This window comes from Equus asinus, chromosome 10, assembly GCF_041296235.1.
Source record: "Equus asinus isolate D_3611 breed Donkey chromosome 10, EquAss-T2T_v2, whole genome shotgun sequence".
Classification (NCBI taxonomy): domain Eukaryota; kingdom Metazoa; phylum Chordata; class Mammalia; order Perissodactyla; family Equidae; genus Equus; species Equus asinus.
The window spans coordinates 74,999,562-75,022,564 of record NC_091799.1 but is presented as its reverse complement, the minus strand read 5'-3'; the positions used below and the strand labels follow the sequence as shown (position 1 = coordinate 75,022,564).

The window sequence follows — 23,003 nt, the reverse complement described above, 5'->3', positions numbered from 1 at the left end:
AAAGTGTTCCTAGGAAGACACCATTTGAGCTGAGACCAAAGCCAATCACACAAAGATCATTTGGGTGCTAGGAATATAAAAAGAGCTGAGGCTAGATGAGCTTGGCAAGTTTCAGGGCTGGGGCATAACAAGAAGACGACATTGGCACAAGAAGTTAAAAAAAGAAAGCAGGGGCTACTGTTGAAATGTATTAGCAGGTTCAGGAACAAGTAACAAGAAGCATAATTCAAACTGACTTAAGTACTAAGAAAACTTACTCATATACTTATAAAACTAGAGGTGATGCAGGCTTTAGGATTGACTAAAGCCAGTGACTCCAAATTCATCTCCTAAAAGTTTTGTCTTTGCCCTCTTATGTGTATCAGTTTTGTCTTCAGGCTTGGGGTGAAATTGATGAAGCAAGGAAATAATGTCATCCTGTAAATTTTTTTTTCCTTAAATTTTCTAGAATCCGCCCATAAGATTCCCTTGGGCCACATCCTCTTTCTTGAACTTTGGAAGAGGATGGGAATACCCTCTAACCAATTATACCTACTAGTGCAGCTGGAGTTGGGTCAGCTTCCTCTGAGACACATGAGCTGCTTAAGGGAGAAGTGGCTACCAGAACAAAATCAAGATTCTGTTCGGAAAGAGGAAGGGGGAAAGGCAGTCTGGGTAGGCCACCGGCCATGTTTACTATATAAGGGATCTTGGTGGCCATTATAAGGAGTTTGGAATTTACTCTGATTACATGGAAAGCCACTGGAGAATTTTAGATAGTGAAGTAACATGATCTGATGTTATGCTTTAAAAAGATCACCCTGTTTAATGTTTCAATAGTTAATTGAAGGGGGACAAAAGTGGAAGTGGAAAGACAAATTATGGAACTATTTGATAGTTCCAGCAAGAGGTGTTGGGAACTGGGGTTATAATAATAGCAAAGGAGATGAAGAGGGAACTGAAATAACATGTTGATGGATTAAATGAGGGGGTAGGAGTTAGGGAAATGGAAGAAATAAAGATGATGTATAGGTTTTGCCTTAAGTACGGGGCGGATGGTGAAACAATTTGCAGAGACAGCAAAGAGTTGAGAAGGAACAGGTTTGTCAGGGATTACTCAAGAGTTCTATGTTAGGATTGAGATACCTATTGGACATCCAGTGAAGATGCTGAGTAGGGTGTGGAGTTCAATGGAGAAGCTCAGGCTGAAGATAGAGATTTGGAACCATCAGCATATAGATGGTATTTAATGTCATGAGACTTGATGAGATTCCCCTTGCAGAGAAAAAAAAAAAAAAGCTAGAGAAGCAAAGAGTCTGTAACACTACAATATTTAGGGGTCAAGCAGAGGAAGAGAAGCCAAGAAAGGAGACCAAGAAAGAACAGCCAGTGAGGAAAAAGGGAAACCAAGCAAATCTGGCACCATAGAAGCTAGGCAAAGAGCATATCTTTAAAAGGCAGTGGTCTCCTGGGTTAAACGCATCTGAAAAGTTGAGTAAGGAATGAGAAGGGACCATTGGATCTGAAAAGAACAGGTTTATTGGAGGGGAAGGGTCAGAAGCACAGTTGCAGTGGCTTCAGAAGAGAAAAAGAATCTAGGAATTAGAGACAGTCATTCAAGCAGAGTTGAAAAGATCCAGGAATAGGAAAGAAGATTCTGGAAGCATAACTCCTAAGAACTCAAAAAATAGAGTATATTTTCCAGGTGAGTTTTTAAAAATTTTTTTGTTGATATCATTCTTTAGAAAGAGAAATGTCCTGTTGTGGTTTTCATTTGAAGTGATGGTGGTGGCCCAACCATTTCTGGCTTCTAGAGATTCCTTTTCCCTGCATACTCTTTCTGTTAAAAAGAAACTAGGCACAGCCAGCCGTGATAGTCTAGTGATTAAAGTTCAGCACTCACTGCTTCAGTGGCCCAGTTTTGCTTCCCTGTTGCGGAACCACACCACCTGTCTGTCAGTTGCCATGCTGTGGCAGAGGTTCACACAGAAGAACTAAAACGACTTACAACTGGGATATACAACCATGCACTGGGGCTTTGGGGAGGGAAAAAAAAAAGAGGAAGGTTGGCAACAGATGTTAGCCCAGGGCAAGTCTTTCCCTGCAGGAAAAAAAAAAAAAAGAAGTGCAACTCTTAAAAGAAAAGAAAAAGAAACTAGGCAATTCAGATTTTCCAACTCAGGGCAAGGGGCTGAAAGCAGACAAGACTCAGCTGGGATTTAAATATTCATACATTTTATTTTGGTTGCTCTACAGCTGTACTAGCTGCTGCTAGGAAATTTATTGAATATAAATATAAATTAAATAATATAAATATAAATAAAATACAAACATACACACATATTTGCATTTGGTGCAGGTCCTGAACTTGAACTACATAACGTCTCAGAGCTTCCTTAGCACCATCTACCCAAAGGTGTCTTTCTCAGCCTTTTTAACTTACATCCACCACAAAGTAGAGCAGGGCAGCAGTGGTTTGAGTCCTGGCTCTCTCCCTCCCCCTTGCCTCCTGGCCGCAGCACAATAAAAACTCTGTTCCGAACTTGGCTGGCTGCTGCTTTTCCCACATTCGATCAGGGAACACTTAAAGCCATACAGTGTCCCTGTCCTGCCAGAAAGCCTATGGGCAGGGAGCCCCTTCAGTCTGACACAAAGACACACTGTGCAAGGCATCTATGGCCAGAGTAGTGTCTACATATGGATTATCAATAAGGCTTTTGATTTTTTTTCTTTGTTATATTGTCATCACATTAAACAAAATTCAAGCAAGGAAGTAAAACTTATATTCTAGACTGCAAGTTTTTGCCTGCCCTATAGCTATAAAGAAATGTAGCTACTTTTCAGTTTAAATAAATTCCTTCCAGAAAAATGCCATGAAATTTTTTTTCACACCCAGTATAATTTTCTATGTTAAACTGATGTTATGTGATTTGATTGGCTATTTTCATTCTAATTTTAATTGTCCATTTTGGAAACTCTGATGTTAGATTTAGAGTTAAGTTTCAGCACCCATAAAGATTGCTTCTCACTGGAGCCAAGAACTGCGGAAGGCACAACAAAAAGGACCAAGTTCAAAAAAATAAACATCAGATACCTTGCTGCCAAGGTTTGTGTCTATGGTGGATTCTCGCTTTATCCATCTCCATTCACTTTTTGGTACAGCTTCCATTTTCCACTGTAGAATATCTTTTGGAACTGGTCCCACGTTAGCCACAAAGCAGAGTTTTAACAATTTCTTTCCAAAACTGGCCTTTAGAAAATAAATCTAAAATTTTTGAGTCAAGTACTGTATCTGAGAAAAGCTGTGTCAAAGTTTCCTGTTTTCTTTTACTACATACAAATGTGACAAATATGTCTTAAAATGCACATGACCTTCTACTAAGACTCTTTGACAAATAAACTTATAATCTTATAGATACTAGTCAAAAAGAGAGGTGGTTAGCATAAAGGGCCAGATAGCCATCATACTACAGATCTTTATTGAGGGCCTACTGTGTCAGGGTTAGAAAGGAGAAAATGTGGCTCCTACTTTCAAGGGACTTATAATCTAATTGAGGGGGCAAGAATACAAACACATGCAAACTAAATAATGCAAGATACAGCATAGGACCTAAGTAACTATCAGATGAGTGGCATATGTAATAAATGCCACTAGTTGAGAGGCAATTGTAATCATAAATACTATGTGCCAGGCATTCTGTTAAGCACTTTATGTATATTATTTCTTTTTCTGATTTATTATCTCCACTCTGTAGATGGGAATTACCTCTGAATTTCTTCCCATTCTGGAGAAAGCAAAGAGAATGATATAAAATGAGCAGAAACCTAGAATCAGGAATGTGCCAGATGGCAAGCTGATAAATTGTTCTGGGGCTAAGGATCCATTTAGGAGAACAGAAAGAAATGAACCTTGGGGACTGTGTTAGTCTGTTCACCACCATATCCCAATGCCTAGCATAGTGCCTTGCACATAAAAGGTGCTCAAGAAATATATCTTGAACAAATGGCTCTCTGGTTTGTACCCATAACCCAGATCAAGTACAGTGGGATAAAGGTAATTCATGAATTAAAGCCATACACCAAATAGCCTTGGCACCCAGTGCCAATACCTGGGAGGTGTTCCCAACTGTTACAGTAAAGGATTCAAGTAGGAAGGACACATCGTTAAGGGATGGCAGTAGCAGCTCCAGTTCATTGGGGTCCCTTCATGGAACCTGATGTGAGCAGTCCACAAGTCCTTACCCTGGCTTGCGAGACCATGTAAGATCTGGCCCCTGGCACCTCTGCAATCCCAAAATCCTTCTTCTCTCCCCTCCCTCCATCTGCTCTTGCCACACTGGCCCCCTTGCTACTCCTCAAAGTCATCTCAGGACCTATATTCTTTCACACTGCTTTCAGGTCTATAGTAGCCACTGTCCCCACATCTTGCTACCCTACCCCGCTACCTGGCAGTATCTATTTGCTTCTCTCTTTACTGTCTACCCCCTCACACACACCAGAATGTGGGCGCACGCAGCCAGAATTCCATCTGCTCTTTCACCATTGTATTCCCAGCATCAAGGACAGTGCCTGGCACATTGAAAGTTAGTGATGCATATTTTACAATTAAAGTCAAAGGACTCTCAACCAGCTTTTGAAGTGGGCATGTTTTACAAGATGGGCATTTATTTGTTCAAATTAACTGATGATATTCAGTATATTGAATGGGCTGTTAACACCATATAGAGTCTCAAAGTCTTAATTCCATGCTCTTACACTGCAGTTCTGACTGAAGACCACTTTCTCTAGCTCTCAAATATCGACTTCCCAAGGGGACAGGATTTTGTTCAAGGAATGTTACATGGAAATTGATAAGTGGAACTTGGAAACAAGAGGCAGAGTGGCAGGGGCCCAGACCAACCTGTTTATAAAAGATGCTTTGCCCAGAGAGGGGAAAACACACCTTAAAACCTCTGGCAAAATATTTGCTTTTTTAGGACACCCTTCACATGCTGTGCTTCTGAAATGCTGCCTGGTCTGAACAAGAAGATCGATGAGTTTGCCAAAACAACCAGTTCCCAGGACTTGAGTCACTACTACCAGTCTCAGCCTAATAAACGGGCAGCAAGTACTGTCTACCTAAATATCAAAAGACTGGCTCGCCACTGTAACCAAAGCCAGGCAGAGGCATCCATCCAGGTGTCAGGAGGGCAGGGGAGGAAATTAAACAATCTTATTTTCATTATTTCTTTCCCTCATAGAACACTAGCAAAGGACTAGATACCATGAAAAGGAGTTAAAACATGCCTACTTTGCCTCGAGTTTGAGCATTCATGGTTCCAGGAGGACACTTACAGGAGCTAATGATGGGCTTTAGAATCTTCTTTTGTGCAGTGAGTCTCAATGACTCCAGAGGCCACAAAATGTCTGATAAATTCAAAATAATAATATAAGTAAAATCATGATGCTTCACCACTTTTCTTGAACGACTTTCTAGTGAGAGATTCAGTAATTTCATGAATATGTATCAAGCATTCACTATATTTAAGGAACTGTGCTAATGCTATGGTAGGTCAAAAGAAGAATGAGACATGGTCCTTGACTTCACATTTCAGGGAGTTTATAATTCATTGGGCAAGTCAGATCACTGAGACAGTAAGCAGGGAATAGTGAGTGTCATGGTCCAGATATTTACAAAAACAAAAGTGTTGTGAAAGCTTGAAGGACGGAGAGATGGATTCCAACTGGGGTACTTCATGGAAGAGGAGACACTCAAACTGATCTTGAAAGGCAGATGGAGTTTCCACAGGCTTAGATTGCAGAGAACCTTGATTTGTAGCATTTGCCAACTTTTATGGTGTAAATATTCCCACTATGGCTGATTTCATGTCTATGACATGATGTCACTGAACACGGAGCTGGGAAGAGGTGCCAGGTCTAGCACAGTGGTGACCATCTATGAGTCACCATCTGAGCTTTGGACTTGATTAAATCAGTCTGACTCAATTGCTTTAATGAGTGAATTCACAGGTATTAAAGACATCTAAGATACCATTGTAAGGGAAGAGACATTTCTGCCCTTCTCCTCACACCTCGGTCTGACTTTTTAATACTCTTCGTCTATCCTTCTGGTCTCAGTCCTGGGCCCCTGACTGGCCTACCTAGGATCGATCTTGGCCCAGTGCCAACCTGTGATTCTGTTTGCTCCTCTTAGCAAACAGTGACTGTGATTACTCTGGGCCTCTCCTATCACATGGCATAGAGCGCTGGCTTACTGCCCATTGCCTGGTGTTGACACCCTGCTGTTCTCCATAATGAAAAGCAGCTTTAGGGGCAGCTAGCTGGGCAGGGTGTTTCACTGTCCTTGTAGCAGTTGGAAAGGAAAGCTGGAGGAATTGCTGGGACGCTTTGCTGGAGGAAGATGGAAGCCAGCTGAAACCTAGCATTCATTTAATTGCTCCTTTTAGTACGCCTTTAAAAAAAAAACACCACCAGTGTGTACTCTTTAAGTTACTACACCTTTAACTGGCCTTATCACCCAAAGGGCTGCATTTGAAAACTCACCCCCTAGCATCTGTCCTTAATTGCAAACAGATGTCCTTAGTACGTGCATAAGCTTGTGTCAGGAGGATGTTTTTTAAAAAACTCACCAAGGAGAGCACTGCCAAACAGGAAAGGAATATGTGAAGCTTGAAGTTATTAGGAAACCTCCACATTTGTCCACTAAGCCAGAGGTAGACCTGTGAGAAAAGAAGGTCTTTATGGTCTCTTGTTGAGCATTAACTCTTCTTAACTTGAGGCCCAGCTACTCTCAAAATCCATTTATAGCAAAATATGGCTGCTACAGATTTATTTCAGCATGTGCTTCTTTTCTTGATGCTGGTTTCTCTTCCGAAATTGCTGTATATGGTTTGTAAAGCAGCTTTTTTAACTGAAAGCTGGTGTTTGAAACTACCAGCATCATTTCATGGTTCCTTTTGTATGTTTGTTTAAATTATCTCACATAATGTACTCTACGATTTGCTGTTCAAGTACAGAAGAAATGCACTCCCCCATGGAGATCTGGGGAGGTAATACTGTCTCTTTGAAAGGTCCAAAGATTTCCTGTTCAGATTACACACTCTTCTTTAGAGCTGCCAAGAGTCATAATGTGTTCGAGATAATACACTTTAGTGCAGGAGAAACTGTGGATGGGAATTCAATTAATCCAGTTAGCCACAAAAGAAAGGAAATTCCAGCTTAGAGTTGTCACTGCATTCAGGCCCAGGACTTGGTGTGCCAGGGGGTAGCCATGACAGAGAAGAAGATTGCAGCCCCAGGATCTACTGTGCAACAATCACTCCGTGACAGAGCAAAAGGAGGAGGCCTGGCTGCCAGAGTGTCACAAGCTTTACCTGGTTCCTCGTTAACTGACCCTTGAAGGGTATTCCTGCCCAAAGCCTCAGCAGCCTTGCCCCATCCCTATAACTCTCCAGGATGTCTGCAGCCTTCAGATAAATCAGCGTGTGCTCTAGCAAGTGCCTGCTACTGAGCACCAGCTTTGGGCACTTAGTGGGGAGGCCCTAGAAATGAAGCCTGCAGAAGACGCAGTGACTCTGACCAGAGCAAGAATGTAGTGTATAGTGAAGAGTTTCCCAAACGTGTCTTTTCTTTTCAAAAAGCTTAATAGACAGTGTTGCTTCTTCCTTTGAATTTGCTAAAGTCATCAGGCACATTCTGGTGAATGCTATTTTCTCATCTTGACCAACTTGAGTCCTACCCTACTTTGGTATATCACAGTAGTTAGAAAGATGAATGAAGGGAGATGTTCAGCAAATATTTCTCTACTCCAAGTGAACTCCTCCTTGCTGTGGAGGAGAGACCAAACGTGTCTTGTGATAAGAATCACCTGGCTAGGGGAGGGGCATGCAAGGCAAACAGACAGATTCCCAGGACCTTGCCAACATACAGACTGACGAGACCCTAGAGATTCAGATTCTATAAATCTGGGACAAGGCCTTGGAATCTGTATGTTTAACAAATGCCACAGAAGAGCTTGATGATCAGGCAAGTTTGGGGAACTGTAGGGTGCGGTGGAGTCAGAATCTGGCTCCAGTGCAAATGTGGCCTGTGCCATGTAATTGCTGGGTAGTCTTAGACAAGTTACTGAACTTCTCTGAGCTTCTGATCCCTCATCCATAAAGTGTAACTAATAATAATACGCACTTCAGAGTGCTTTTGTGAGGGTAAAATGAGAAAATTCATAAAATGTGCTTAGTACAGCACCTCATGCATTTTAAGTGCACAGTAATGTGAGATATAAACATCACACACTTTTTTTTACTTTCCCATCAACCAGCCCCTTCAGAGGCAGCAAGATAATCCAGGGCATGGCATCCATGTGACCAGATGGTGAGCTTGAACTTGAGCCTTACTGCAAGGGCAGTTTGGAGGGAGATAATGTCTTTAAACTGACTGCTGTTCAGTGGTGGTGATCATAGATTGACGGAAAGGCAAGGGTGGGTCTGGAAAGAGCTATAGAGCTTGAAATCCCAGCAGGGAAAATTTCTGGATTATGGTCAAGGATAAACAGACTTCAAAAAGACAGGAAAAGTTGTCAAGCAAACTTCAGATTCCCAAGGGGAGACACAATTTGCTGAAAATAAACTATTGCATTTGATTCCCATTTAGCCCAAAGCCAGTATCTAAAGCACCTGTAATTCATCTTCATCTGCTTCATTTCTTTAGCAAACTTTATTATTCTACTACTACTGGGTGCCATGCCCTGTGCTCCTAACAGATGTTACAAAGATGAAAGCAGCGGTACTTGCCTCAAGAGCTCACTGTCATTGGGCACAGGCCGAGAAGCAGTTACGGCAAGGGGTGTAGGAGTGTCCTGGGGCTGCTGGGTGGAGGGCAACTAGCCTGTCCGAGGGACAGAGCAAAACCTCTCAGAAGGCGTCTTGAAATAAAGATTTCATGACAGTTACAATATCATCATTATCATTATCATAACCATAAGCTAATAGCAATAACGATAGCTAACCTTAACCATGCTTATTTTATGGCAGATGCCATCGTGTGCCTGCGTATGATCCCCTGCCATTGTGTAAAATGGTTGCCATCTGCAGTACCTTGTTTTACTTACTTGTGTTTGCACCATCTGTTCAGGGCTGGTTCTAAATGCCATTGCTGTGCAACTGGTAAATTACGATACTCGCCAGAACATTGATTCTCCCCCTGTAGCTCCCTTACTAATAGAGTAGAGAACTCACCAACTTACAAGAACTTGAACTGACTGTATGTTAGTCCCACACTGAATCTTTGACACAAGTAGATTCCCATACCCCACCCACTGATATCACTTCCCCAGAGCCGCACTGCCTGCATACAGCCTGCACAGGTAGACCCAAATAGTGGCGGTCTTGCTGGCTTAGGACGGCATCCTGTCCTTATATGTGCAAAGCCCTAAACATACAAAGTCTTGTGTAAAAACATTGTCAAGTTCTCTGTGGGGAAATATGTGCCCTTGCTTTCAGGGTAGCGGCTACCAATAACAACAAGAATATCTAACATTCACTAAGGACTGAATATAGGGTTTATTTAGTATAGAGCATCTACTAACTGATTTAAACCTTACATGTGTAGATACTGTTGCTGCCCCCATTTTACAGACAGAGAAACTGAGGTCCATTTATATACCACAGCTGGGAAGTTGAGTGCAAGGTTGGACATAATAGGAAAGGGTAGATAGCAGTTAGTTCTCAGGCAGGTCCACGATGGGGAGCTCTGCCCCAGGGCACTGCAAAGCCGTAGTTCTCCAGTGTTGGCAGGAACAAAACTAAGTTCTTTGGAGAGACCATCCCCTGTGTGCCCCGACTTCTCCCCTCCTCAACAAGTCCCGGCCCAACTGTGCTCCACCCACTCCCGATAGAGCACAGCTCTTTCCTTTCCCAGGCTGTGTCTTAACTCTCACCTTTGCTGTTGTTCCCTTGGCTCCAGCACCCTTTCTTTTCCTCTTCATTGCTCATTCATCCCACATTCAGCACCCATTTCAAGGAGTCACCTTCCTCAGGAACTTGCCCAGACTTGTTAAGGGCCACTCCATTGCTCCTCCAGTGCTGGACCCCTCCTTCCTTTATAGATTGCTGCCCAGAAGCTGTGGGCTCACGGAACCAGGGGCTGTAGCTAATTCATTTTATAATGCCAGTATTTAAAGCCCCTGTGTAAATATATTGGAGTCATTATTCTCTGCTTATTGTCACCCTTTATTTGTTTCCCCCATCACTCAGCACTTCTAGACATTAAAGACAGCTTTGACACTAAAATTGATAACTGAGCCTGTCACCTCCATTTGCTAAGATGGCACAATTTTGTTCATTGTGCTTTAATTGTGTAACCAGCACCCTCTGGACACTAGCATAAATCTGTGGTTCTTCCCCAAAGATGCCATTTGTTCCTTTTATGTCTTGATTCATCACATATTGTAGAGGGTAAGGCTTTTTGCTTCAAAAGAATGTTACCAAGTCCTGCCATGATAAAGAGGAAATCACCAAATGTCTGTCTGCAAGGAAAGCAAAACCCTGCTTTGTGAAGAGTCAAGGGTGGCCGGGGTTCTCCAAGCATATCTGGGCCTGAGGTTTGGCTCTGTGCACTCCCCTTGGGCCTCATAACTGACCCCCACATTCCATTTCAGTCATCATTCTGCAGAAATTCATCAACTTTACTGCTGATCTGAGTCTGGAAATTGGTGTCCGTTAGGGCTCTCAGTTTCAAGCTGAAAATTGAGACAAACTTGCTGGATAATTTTGACCAAAATAACACACTTGCTTGTGTGCCATCCTGTGATTGACTTAATTTCCCTCTTCCTTTGAGCTGTGAAAGCTTTCTCAAGGCATATATAGTTGTCAGTGAAAAAGATCATTCACAGTTGGGATGCTTCAGTTCCCAACGTAGGTCAAGGGGTAATAAAACAAAGTGTTCTCTGATTTCTAGCAAGGAATTGGGGAAGGGCGTCTAGATAATGGTAACAATAAAAGGGTAGGACATGAAAGAAGTGAGCAGACTTTAGGGAGTTTTCGTAAAATGCAATTTTCCTTTCTGCTCTCCCTGATAGGTCCAGTCTGAAAAAACTTACAAGAGTTAGAATTCTGCAGCATTTAACAAGAGGATCTTAACATCATCTGTTGGGTTCGGTAGGATGAACACCAGACCCAACAGCTGCTTCCTATGGGTTAGCTAGGTGGGAGGAGTTAGTGAAAAAGGACTGAAAAGTGAATCAGGACAAGTAGACAGGATTCGCCCAGCTGTGAAATTCATCGAGGTGGGAGTGGACCAGCTCACTCCCCATGCATCTTCATTTTGTTCCTCTTCCTTTTTTCATATCAAAGGAAGATTTCTTCGCATTATTACTGTGGGTCTCTATTAAGGACCAAAAGCATTAGCAGTTTCATTGCTTGAGGTAATGCTCAGTGCTTATTGTGGGCCTAGACCACACTGCCTCTCCAAGAATAACCTGGAGATAACATGATCTGATGTGGAGCATCCTGGAGAAACCCCCTTCTCCACCAAGCTGCATAATAGTTGCATACTTTTGTAGTTAAGATGCTTGCAAAGCAACCCAGTTCAACAGTTCAATGACAGCTACATTGATCATTTTCCCTTTTTCCTGTTTTTAATGCAACCTAATCCTATTATCAATAAAATTATAACTGCTTTTATAATAGATGACTCATTGCTCATCTCACATCATTAAGTTCTGTATCCCTCTTGTCCAGCTTTTCACTTCCCTCATTCCTTTGCCACTCCCAGGATTGCTCACATGTTTATTTCTAAGAGCAAACTTTTTTGACCGAATTATTTGTAATACTATTTTAAAAAAGAATTTATGTTCCTCCTTGTTTCACAAGTAAGACTCAAGTTTGGACTCAAATGATGTAGGAAGGCATTTTTTCATTGTCTTGACTGTGTCTAGGCATGAGACCAGAGATGACTAAGACCAGAAGGTTTTCATTTTCTCTGATCTTTATGAATTCTTTCTAGAGGGTAGGTATAATTTTAATTTTGAAAGGAAAGAGGGAGAGAATTCTTGTGAGGTTGGGCCAGGTCACATTTTGTCATTTGCAAGTTAGATTGTAACAGGGTCACATCAGACTGTTTTTATAGAGATGACTAATGGTTTTCGTCTCTTTCTGTTCCAGCCATACCAGCTACCCTTGGCAGAGCATCCCAGAGTCTGCAAAGAGTTAATCCAGGCCTACGGACAAGTAAGAATTTCAGTCCTTTTTCTGCCTTCAGCAATACTGTCCATGCTTTACTGTAATTCAAGTACTGTCCTTTCTCTGTTTTATTTGGGGTATGGTGATAGATGAATGACTGGCTGAAATTGCACAGGCAAGCAAAAAAAAATTTTTCATAATTTCTTTTTCAACTTCTCTGCTAGGCTGCTGCTTTATGTCTCTAATTTGCTTATCGTCAGGGGGTAAGTAAGGCCAAATTAATGAAAAGGAAAAAAACTGTGAAATAATTTATTGTGAACCAACAATTAGTTATTGAATTTAAGAACCTGCCTCTTTTTACAAATCCTGTATTATATCATCATCATTTTTTTGGTATTTTTTTTTAACTAGGGATCACACTGACAGACAGTTGCCTTGTCTCTTCAACCAAATCACCTTGTGCTCCAAAATTCTACCTTCACGACAGCTCTGTCTTCTCTTTAAAATGCCTTTGTGCTTCCCCCTCTTGTCCTCTGACAATCTCGTCTTCATCCCCAGGAGTGAGCTCAAACATCAGCTCTGTGGGGAAGCTTCTTCAAATCCTCAGGCCCAAAGACTTGTTCTGCCTGTGTTTTGATGGAACTTTGTCCGTGGCTCCGTGATAGCATTTACTTCACAACATCTTAGTGTATATGTTAGCACCAGCGCAGAACTCAATGAGTTGTGTGGACTTCATGAATTAATTAGTTATACTGAGCTTTAAGGCAAAGCCCATGTTTTATGCTTCTTCTGAATCCCTCACATTACCTAAAAAAATCCTGATCACATAATAAGGACCTTTAATTAAATTCCAGGGATGGATTTTTTTTCATCAGTTGAAGAATATTCTACAGCCCAGATTATACAGTAAAGGAAGGGAAGAAAGTATACCTGTGTTTAATCCATTGCTGTTTCTTTGGTAACTCTGGTCTCATGAAACCATAATTTGGATTTTATGACTAAATGGCAGAGTAAGTTTCTAATGTGAGATGCAAACATCATTTCTTCAGAGGTGATTCAAAGGGAGGGTTGGTGCTGTTTCTAACAAATGTCATCCACTTATCAATTGTGCCAGACTACAAACTCTTTACAACTCTCCTGTTTTAGAAACATCTGACATGTTAATCTGCTCCCTAATTAGCATGAGAGGTTGTAACAGGAGTAGTTGTTTAGTTATGTTGTTATCCCAGCCAGTATATTCCAAACACTTCACACAGCAGATGATGTGACTTATTGTTACTTTCTGTAAGGAAATGAGAAGGAATCAGTTATGAATGTTTTACTAATGATGCATGCTCCCTTCCACGTTGGAACCCTCACACACACACACACACACACACACACAAATGCACGCGCGTGCATGCACACGCAATACACTCCACTCCACTTTCCCCCAAAGTGGTAGTATGATTTCCCCAAGCCATTTTCTTTGTCAGGTCCTGGGTCTGAGGTGTCTAAATGTTGGGCCTTGTTAAAAATATAACCTCTGGGTATGGTGGATGTGCCAGTCATTTGGTGTACGTTGATTTTCTGTTTTTTTGTGATAAGTAAGAATATTCGTTAATTATCCTTCATCTGTAGTATATCACACAGACACTGACCTCTCCACACAAGGAAGAATCCTTTCCTTCCTGCTTCTCCTTATCAAAAGTTACATGCCCTCTGGCCCAGGACTGATTTGATAAAGCAACCCATGTCAATGGATGTGTCCGTATCATTGGGCACCTTCCACAGTGCATGTACTTGGATATGTGGCCATCTTTGTCATCCAAGCATCTCATTGAGATGTGACAGAACTTAGTGCTCAGTGTGCCACTGTATACACTGTCTGTATCACAAATATTAACTCTGCTATGCACCCAGCACTCAGGTCTGCACCCTGGGGGAGAAAGAGATGAGTAAGATGTTGTCCTGATATCAGGGAGCTCATATTCTCCCTAAGGAGATCATTTTACACGAAAAGCTAATGTTCAACGTGAAATGTCCTGTCAACACACAGTTATACTTTACACATTTCCTATTTGCACTTTTCTAAATTCTCAGATTCAAAGCAAAACCCCATAGAAGAAAAAAATAAAAACCCTCTCCAAGCAAGTCCTACATAGAAATGACCAAACATAAGTAAATGCCACCACCCCCACCAGGCCACCTCTACTTTATCCTTGGACTACTGCAAAAACCCCTTAGTAGCTATCTCTTTCCTCTCTCCTTCTACTCCCTACCCCATCTCTCCTTCTTTGTATCCATCTTCCTTTGCCAGTAACAATTTTAAGAACCCACCATATCCCTCTGCTCTAAGTAACCTTAACTATCTTTATTGCCCTCCCTGCTGCCTAAATTTTAAAGTGCAAACATATCCCAAGACACTGAAATCCACCATTGATCATCTCACCCCAGCTTGTAGGTCTAGACTCCTCACTACTCCCCAGGGACCTGTGCTTCCCTTCATCTGGGACTTTGCTCATGTCATCCCACCTTCTAGAACTATCCTCCTTCCACCTCACTGTGCATTCTGTAAATATAAATCCTGCCCATACTTAAAGGTTCAGCCAAAACACTTTTAGTCTTGGCCTGAAGCAGTCCCTCCCTTTCCATGCTCATCTATGAGAAAGGGCACGCTATTTCATTCCACTCTTAAGAAATATATTTAAAGGCTGCTTTGGAGTATAGTTACTTGCATATTTCTCTTATCTCCCCATCTGGATTATGAACAGCTGTGTCTTATTGAGAGTTGTATAACTTGCAGTACCTAAAATGGTACCTTGAACACAATAAGTAATCAATGCTGTTGCAAATAAATTAATTAAATGGAAGTATTCTTAATAGCTCCGTGGTTACCCACCCTTCTCCACACTTACAATTCCCACCAGCACCCCTGGTTATCATGGAGCCTCTTGGCTCACAGGGGCCATTCATGGAGGATTAGATCTCCCCACTTGTGTTAATTACACATTAATCACCTTAAGTGTTCCACTGCTGAAAAAACTCATAGCAATCAAATGCTTTATACTCCCAGGACAGCTTTCTTACAGGCAAAGGATACTGCATAGCAACAGGAGAAGAGGGGTATGCATTGACCAGGGTCTAGAGAGTTCAAGTGCAGGCCTTTTTGTCTACCCACTGCTCAGTCAGAATGCACTCTGTCTCCAGGTCTGGAAGCACTACCCACGTGCCTGCCAAGCACCTCAGTACCAGGAAGCCCAAAGTTTCCTGTAGTGAGCTGGTCATGTAGACACATTCTAGCTATGTGGACAACCTTATCCATCAGCCCCCAGGTTCCACTGAATTTAGGTGAAAATCGTAAATCTAATTATATCTAAGTAGCTTTGACAGGTTGATACATCCTGCCCTGAAACAACGCTGGAACCCATGACTTCATTACATCATTTATCTTTAGTTAACCCAGTTCATGCATAGCATTGCTAAGCATCAGTAACTTTGGAGAAAAGCCTGCAGTAACACCAGACCAAGATTTACCCATGCAATGCACCACCTAAAGAATCACCCCCTACTTTGATCTCTCCCTTAGCAAAAAGTATCTGTCCCATTTTCTAAGCCCTCAGGGCTTTGCTCTCTGTGAAGAGGCCTACTCCATGTGAATGGGTGTTTGTGTGTTAATGAGCACATGCTAACATACATTACACAGAGTAGATTCTTAAGAAATATTTTCTAGAAAGAAAGAGTTATTTTTGATTAGTAATCCCATGAAGACGTTTCAGCTCACACACATGGGTAGCAACATACTTCACCTATGCAAAGGCATAAATATAAGCAGAAAACCCACATTCTGGATAAGAATGCTATTGAGGGAGTTTACAGTTTAGAGATATACAGACATCTTTTGTTATGCTTTAAAGAAGTAACAGTACAAACTTACCACAAAGAAAGCTGCTTTTTGTTGCTGGGGAGAGTGATGACAATGGTTAGAATCTTCTAGAGAAAAGTAAAACATTTTTAGACTCCTGAAGAAGGCAGAGGCCTCAGTTAGAGTGCTGTGGTTCGATGTTCTTTGTGTGTTTTCAATAATTTTATTTCTCTCTCATAGTTGATTATTGGCAGAGGATTTGATGGCATTCAGGCCAAATCCATACGACTTACTAAACACATAGAGAAATTTTTAGATGATTACACATCTTTCTGAGGGGGATTTTTCCTCTCATTTTTTAAAGTCACTCCTTTTCACTGAATTTATTTCATATTACTATGAAAGTATAAATTTTATGATCAATGGCATTTCCACCTCAAAATAAAATGAATATCCAACTGGAAAAAAAATATTGGAGTTTCATTGGCTGCCCTTTGGAGCATAAATTAGTCCAAGATTTTATGAAAACAGGCATTCTGAACATAAATATCAACGACTGAGGTCGGAGTTAAGTTTTGAAAGGATTCCAAAAGATTATTACCTTAGATGGGCACAGCAAATGAATTGCTTAAATTTTCGTAAGTTCACAAACAACTTCTTTCACAATCATGAGTTACTTTCACTTTTCAATAAAAAACACTTTTATGAGACAAAAATTTAATATAGCAGCCGTGATCTTGCTTGTTCAGGTCCTTATCACATGTTCTTAGCTGGACTCCTGCCCTAGACTCCTAATTTTTCTTCCCTACCTCCTATTTTTCCCTCTTCCAAGCCATCCTACTCTCTCTTCCAGATTCATCCTTCCTGCCTACATCTGATCCAGTGGTTCCTCTGCCCAACCATCTTCAGTAGCTCCCTGCTGTTTACTAAATTACTAGTAAATTCATCTCCCTGGCATTCACGAAATTCCACAACATGGATCCTATGTGCTTTCCCAGTCTTACCTTCCTTGTGTCCTATGTATACCCATGTATTCCTGCTTCATTATATCCATTGGTTTTAACCCCCTTCACCAGAGATTTCCTCTCCTTACCTACCAGTCAAGAATAATCCTTCATTGATTTTGTCTGTAAGACATATTTCAAATATCACTTTATGCACAAAGCTTTTCCTAGTTCCCCCAAGAGAATGCGTACTTCCACACTGCAATCTCTGTAGCCCTTTCTTTCTCCCTCTTGAGGAGAGAGAGTATATAGCACAGTGCTTGAAGAACTCAGCCTCTGGAGCAAGACAGCTTCCATTTAAGTCCGAGTTCCTCAGCTTACCCCCTGCATGATCCAATCTAAGTTTCATAACAGCTCTGTACCTTTGTTTTGTTTTGTTTTTTATCCCTAAAATAGAAATACTAATTGTAGCTACTTCCTAAAGTTGTTGTGAGAATTACAAGTGTTGACATATTTAAAGTAGTTACAATAGTATCTGGCGCTATAGTGTTTATTGTAGTCTCTCATGGTTCTTATTTTATTCCAATAAGTATTAGGTTGAACTGTGTGAAATTGCCCATACTCAACTCCATTTTGGACATTAATATCATTATGTCATTTGTTTCAAGCTAATGGAGACTTTTGTGTGCTTTCTGTTCCCTCTTGATAGAATGTACTATCCTTAAGGATAGGGGCTGTATCTTATACATCCTTGTATCCTACAATACTTGCTAAGTACATGGCATACACCAAGTGCTTAATGAATAGTTGTTGGATTTTACACACACATACAAAAGAAAAAAAAGGAAGGCTTTCCCTGATATTGTAATTACTCTTTGGCTACCACAGAGTACCTCCATGCCCTTCAGCAGCCATTTATGAAAGGGGAAGGATAAAGATATTCAGGAGGAGAAATTTCTCTTGTCCGTTGCTAAGTATGAACTCTTACAGTCTTTCCCAAAAGCTTCTACAGAATCTTAACTTCAGGTCGTGGGACTAGTATGCTGTAGCTTTGGGGTGCATCACAGGACATCTTTGTGTCATCACTGTGCTATCCTGTTGGCACTTCAGCTGCCAAAAGAATAGTAGCCCCACTCCTGCCTGTGACCCATCACTGCCCCCATAAGAGCTGAACGACCCTCTCAGCTTTAAGCATTCTATTTCATCAGATCTTTTCAGCCTTAAGGGCTCATTAGCTGACAATACAGCTGAAATAAGTGCAACCTAAGGGCAGTGTGTCTGTTCAGGGGATGGTGTCTTAGAATGTGCAGCATTTATTTACTACAAAGAACTTGAGCCTTGGACATGCATTAGAGAGCAGCAGTGACATTGGGTTCTGACATTGAAGCTGACATTGAATTCTTGACAGTCTACTGTTTATAAATGATTCAGTGTGTAAGCACAGATTATTATGATCCCTTTTAAGGAAGCAGTGTTTATGTTGGCTCTCTCTTGCTCCCAAACTAGTGGTAAGCCCTTCCTGACTCACATACAGCACTAATCTCCAGATAATGCCAAGCATCCTCTTACTTGCTTCTCTGAAATAGGAAGAAGGCAGGTGGAATTATGCACTTTACACAAGAAGAAACAGAGGTACAGAGAAAACATCTTCCCAGAGTCTTTTAACAGACAAACAAGAGAGTAAGACACTGTGAGTGCAATGCTTTGCATCTCTCCCTAGATACACAAAATAAAGTGTAGATAATGCATATTATTGATAATTCCAACAACAGTGTTCGCTTATCTCAAAATCTGGACTTCACAGTGACTTTTTTCCAGCCTGAAATACTCGGATAACGCCTGCCATTAGCTTCCCAGTGTTCATGCTTTGTTATACACTGCCCTACGTGCATGTGTACTTCTTGGAAGATAAGACTTCTTTGTAAGATAAATATTAGGTCTTAGCTTTTTTATCCTCCTTCAGCTCCCAGCAAGTTGCTAAGCCATAATCAGTAGTAAGTAGATATTTACCACTTGGTTTACAAGAGACATTCTTTGTGCATATGCTTAGGCCAGTGTTAGTGAAACCTCTAGAATAGGGACTGAGCCACACTTCAAGGTCAGCCTCCTCAAGTACCTGCAGCTCCTTTCTGGTTGTCAACATATATCAAGGTCTTCTATTTCTTATGGAACCCAAACAATAAGAAAATACAAGATTCACTTTATGAATTTACTTCACAGTCAAGTCTTCTGAAATACAATAGGATTAACAATATCTGCCTAATCAATGTGGACATGTACATTTATTATTATTAATTAGTATTATTATTAAAGACACTCCATCGAATGAAAGCTGAGCATCTGTAAATGCTTGGTGGTGGATGGAATGGGCAATAATTTGCAACTGAACTGTCTGAGTATAGGCCTCTAAAAGCCTTCATCTTAGAATTGAGTAAATTTTTTTTTTAAGTCTAAGAAGGATGATTAAGCATCTCCCTAAATACTCCAGTGGGCCTGTGTATACTCTATATACCAATTCCTAGTATGGTTTCTCTTCCAAAGCATAGCACACACTTTTCAAGGATGAAATCCAGGAGAAACATTCTTTCACACTGGGGACCCAGTGGGTGGTGAACACTTCTTAGTGACTCTAGAAAGTTAAATCATCCCAAAGTTGTTTGTGACCTTTGAGTTCTTTTAGCCTGCAGCCTTCTGATTTGCTGCTGAGTTCTACAGCTTCGAAACCATCTCTGTAATCACTGCCCTCAAGAGAGCTCTGTCTTCTGTACATAGGAGCCTTTCTAGGGAGAGGACCCCTAACTGTCATTCCAGAAAGGCCTCTGTCCACACCAGCTCCTACTTATGATGAACTGTTTTTTCAGACAATGTGTACTTGTGCATTGAGAAAAAAACTAATTCATTATGTGGCTGTGCCCTGATTTTGAGACAAATTAATCTATACACTGAGAAAGCTAACCATACATCACATTTATAAAAAGATTTATGGACTTCAAGCATGAATACCATTAAGTAGTAATTCAGGTAACAGTGTGCCTCATGGCAAGTATATGCAATATGAGATAACATATATTTAAACCAAACATAAATCAAGAGGTAGTTAATTACTAAATAAAGAACTTATCAGTCATAAAAGAGCTTTTACAACTTTCAAAGATCTTTTAAAAATATGTGCTTTATAGGAAATTGATTTGCATGCAATTCACAATATCTAATACAAAAGAAGCTACTTCTTTGGGTTTTTTTTTAAGGACAACAATTATTTAAACCAAGAGTGGGCAAACTATAGTCCTCAGAGCAGATGCTTGTTTTTGTAAATAAAGTCTTACTGCAATTCAGCCATGCCTATTTGTTTCAGATTGTCTATTGCTGCTTTAGAGGTACCACGGCAGAGTTGAGTAGATGAAATATAGACTATAGGTCTGCAAGCCTAAAATATTTACTATCTGGCCCGTTAAGAACAAGTATGCCAACCTCTGTTATAAACAGAAAAAGGATTGTTTCTGTAATAAGGTATTTTATGGAACTAGTCATCATGTTTGTGTTGGTTGTTGCCTTTAAGTCTCCTGTAGAAAATTATCTTCGATTTGGTAACTGACATTAATGAGAATACAAGATTCACTTTATGACAACTCTTCTGAAATACGCTGTATTGTAAAGTAAGGTTAATAATATCTGTCTAATCAATGTGAACAGGTACATTTATTATTATTAATTATTATTATTATTAAAGGTACTCCATCAAATGAAAGCTGAGCATCTGTAAATGCTTGGTGATGAATGGAATGGGCAATAATTTGCAGCTGAACTGTCTGAGATGTGTCATCATTATCACATAATATTCTCTTATGAAGAGTTATGGTCGCTGTAACACACGGCTCCAGTATGAGGGCAGACTTGAGTTTGCGGGTTTCTAGATTTTTCATAAACTGACTTCTGCCATTGAATTCATGCTGAAGAATAAAGACAGAAGACTCCCCTTTTAGAAGCTGTGCACTGTAAAAGACTGGTAAATCCAAAACCTCACAACATCATAATAGATGTTACTATTCAGATGAATGGCTTTCATGAGTCCTTGAGGTGTTCCCGAGTAGCTCATGTCTTTACTGCCACAGGTTACCTTTTGATTTTTTGTGTGTCATGGAAAAGCAGACTTTACCTCTTCTTTTTTCTCTCTTCACATTCCTTAATAAGTAGAATTTTAAAACGCCAAATTTGGATTAATGTGAAAGCAAATATTTGTAGGAGAGGCCATCTGTGTTCTGTATCGTCAGCACACATGGCTTTGTGCACCTGCCACCTTGAAGCTCCTGCCAGGCAAACCCCAGGGAAATGGAGAGACACCTGGATAGCATCCTTACTACAACTGAAGCACTTCTTTTTCTGAATTCCAAAAGCTTTGGAAGTTGTGCATCTTTTGCACTGAACTCAAGTGCCTTCTGTACATATGGTATCTTCCTTTCTAGACTGTAGAAAATCCAGATGGCCAGAGGATGAGACATGGGCACCAGGCCAAGAAAGACAGACACCCAAACAAATTGGTGGTAGGCAAGAGAGAGGAAGGGCAGCCTGGAGGCTGGCTTAATTGCTTCACAGTCTTGCCTCAGGGCTGCCCTTAGGCAGGATTAGGTAAGATGTTTATCACAGTGCTTGGCACCTTGTAGAATGTTGTTCCCCTTTCTTTCTCCTTCCCCTGACAAAGACTGTCCTTAGTTGTCGAAGAGATGAGGCTGTACAGTTAGCTAAAAATTGTGGCATCAAAACAAACTTTTTCTACTTTTCCAAAAGGCAACTTTATCCCCTAGTGGACTAAACTCAGCCCCAAGCTCCTTTCTCTGAGCTTGTAGAACATTTATTGCCTAGATGAGTCATTTGGCAATAATCATGGACTGTTTTATTGGTAGGATTCTTTTATATGTATCCATTTATAGGTCCCTGGAGTCCCTAACTTAAAACTTGTTTTTGCTTCAGATGTTCAGCTATAAGGAGGCTTCTCAGATCAAGTTTAACAGCAGAAGCAAATAATATATTAACTAGTAGTTAAGTACCCAGGCTTAGCCTCTGACGGCCTGTTTGACCCGTGCTGCAGGTGAACTTGGCTGCCTCTGTGCGTTGGATCAGGAGCTCTATGGTACATAACGAGGAGGCAAGTTTCCTACACCATTTCATTGCTCCCTCGCTATCTCTACCCTGTATCTCCCCATATACTCCACTCTAAATACCCAGCCTTTCCTGTGTGAAGGGCTAGTTGGGGCAAAATTTTTAATTAGGTGAAATTTTTCTTTGGTACTGTCCTAAAAGTTTAGTTTTTGACTGAATAACCTTAGTTAATCCATGAGTAAATAACCTCCTAGGGTATAGTCAGCCTCAATGTGAGAAATTGTCAAACCGGAAAACCAAAATACCCTTCTTCTGCCTTGCAGACCTCTCCTTGCTGAGGTATTAATGAGAGCAAATGCCTTATTTATTAGTCATCAGTTATTGACAGGACTAGAGAGACATCCCCCGCTCCTCTTGGAGAAAGCAGACTGAGAGGAAAGATGTACATCAAAAAGATACCCAGGGAAGCCAGGCTGCTAAAAAGAGAACAATTAAGAAAAGAAAGAAAACGTTTTCAGATGAATATAATCTGAGATGAAAGAAGCAGTCTTCTCAGGTAGCGGATGGAAAGAAGGAAACTGAGTGAATTAGAAGGATTAGAAGTCATAGGAGAACAAGATTTTCAAGTTACCAAAAGAAAAGAAACTCAGCCTCTTTCAGGCTACAAAATAAGAATCCCCTTCAAGGGAGATCTGTCTGACTGATTTGACAAAAGCTGGTCTCCCTCTCTCCCCTTTCAGGCCTTAATTCCCTCCTCCTACTCGCGTGGCCTTGAGCATCATCACCACCCATGCGTAACGAGTTTCGATGTACCTCTTAAGGGATGACCCAGAAATGTTTTCTTTGGGACTACTTTCTCTGAAAACACAGATCTGAAGATAAAGGGCAGGAGCCTTCTTTGGTGCATCCAGAGCCACAGCAGCAGCCTAAAATCCTAGTAAAATGTCACTATAAGCAGGTAGC

General features: G+C 40.9%; 1 protein-coding gene across 3 annotated transcripts in view; it reads left to right on the top strand.

Moving 5' to 3' along the window:
• GHR (growth hormone receptor) overlaps nt 1-23,003 on the top strand; it is a 245,225-nt gene that overhangs the window by 160,613 nt on the left and 61,609 nt on the right. For all 3 annotated transcript variants that reach the window (XM_014855170.3, XM_044779368.2, XM_014855167.3), the window contains one exon: nt 12,138-12,203. In XM_014855170.3, the coding sequence (XP_014710656.2) occupies nt 12,138-12,203 (66 nt within the window). The remainder of the gene's footprint in view (nt 1-12,137; nt 12,204-23,003) is intronic.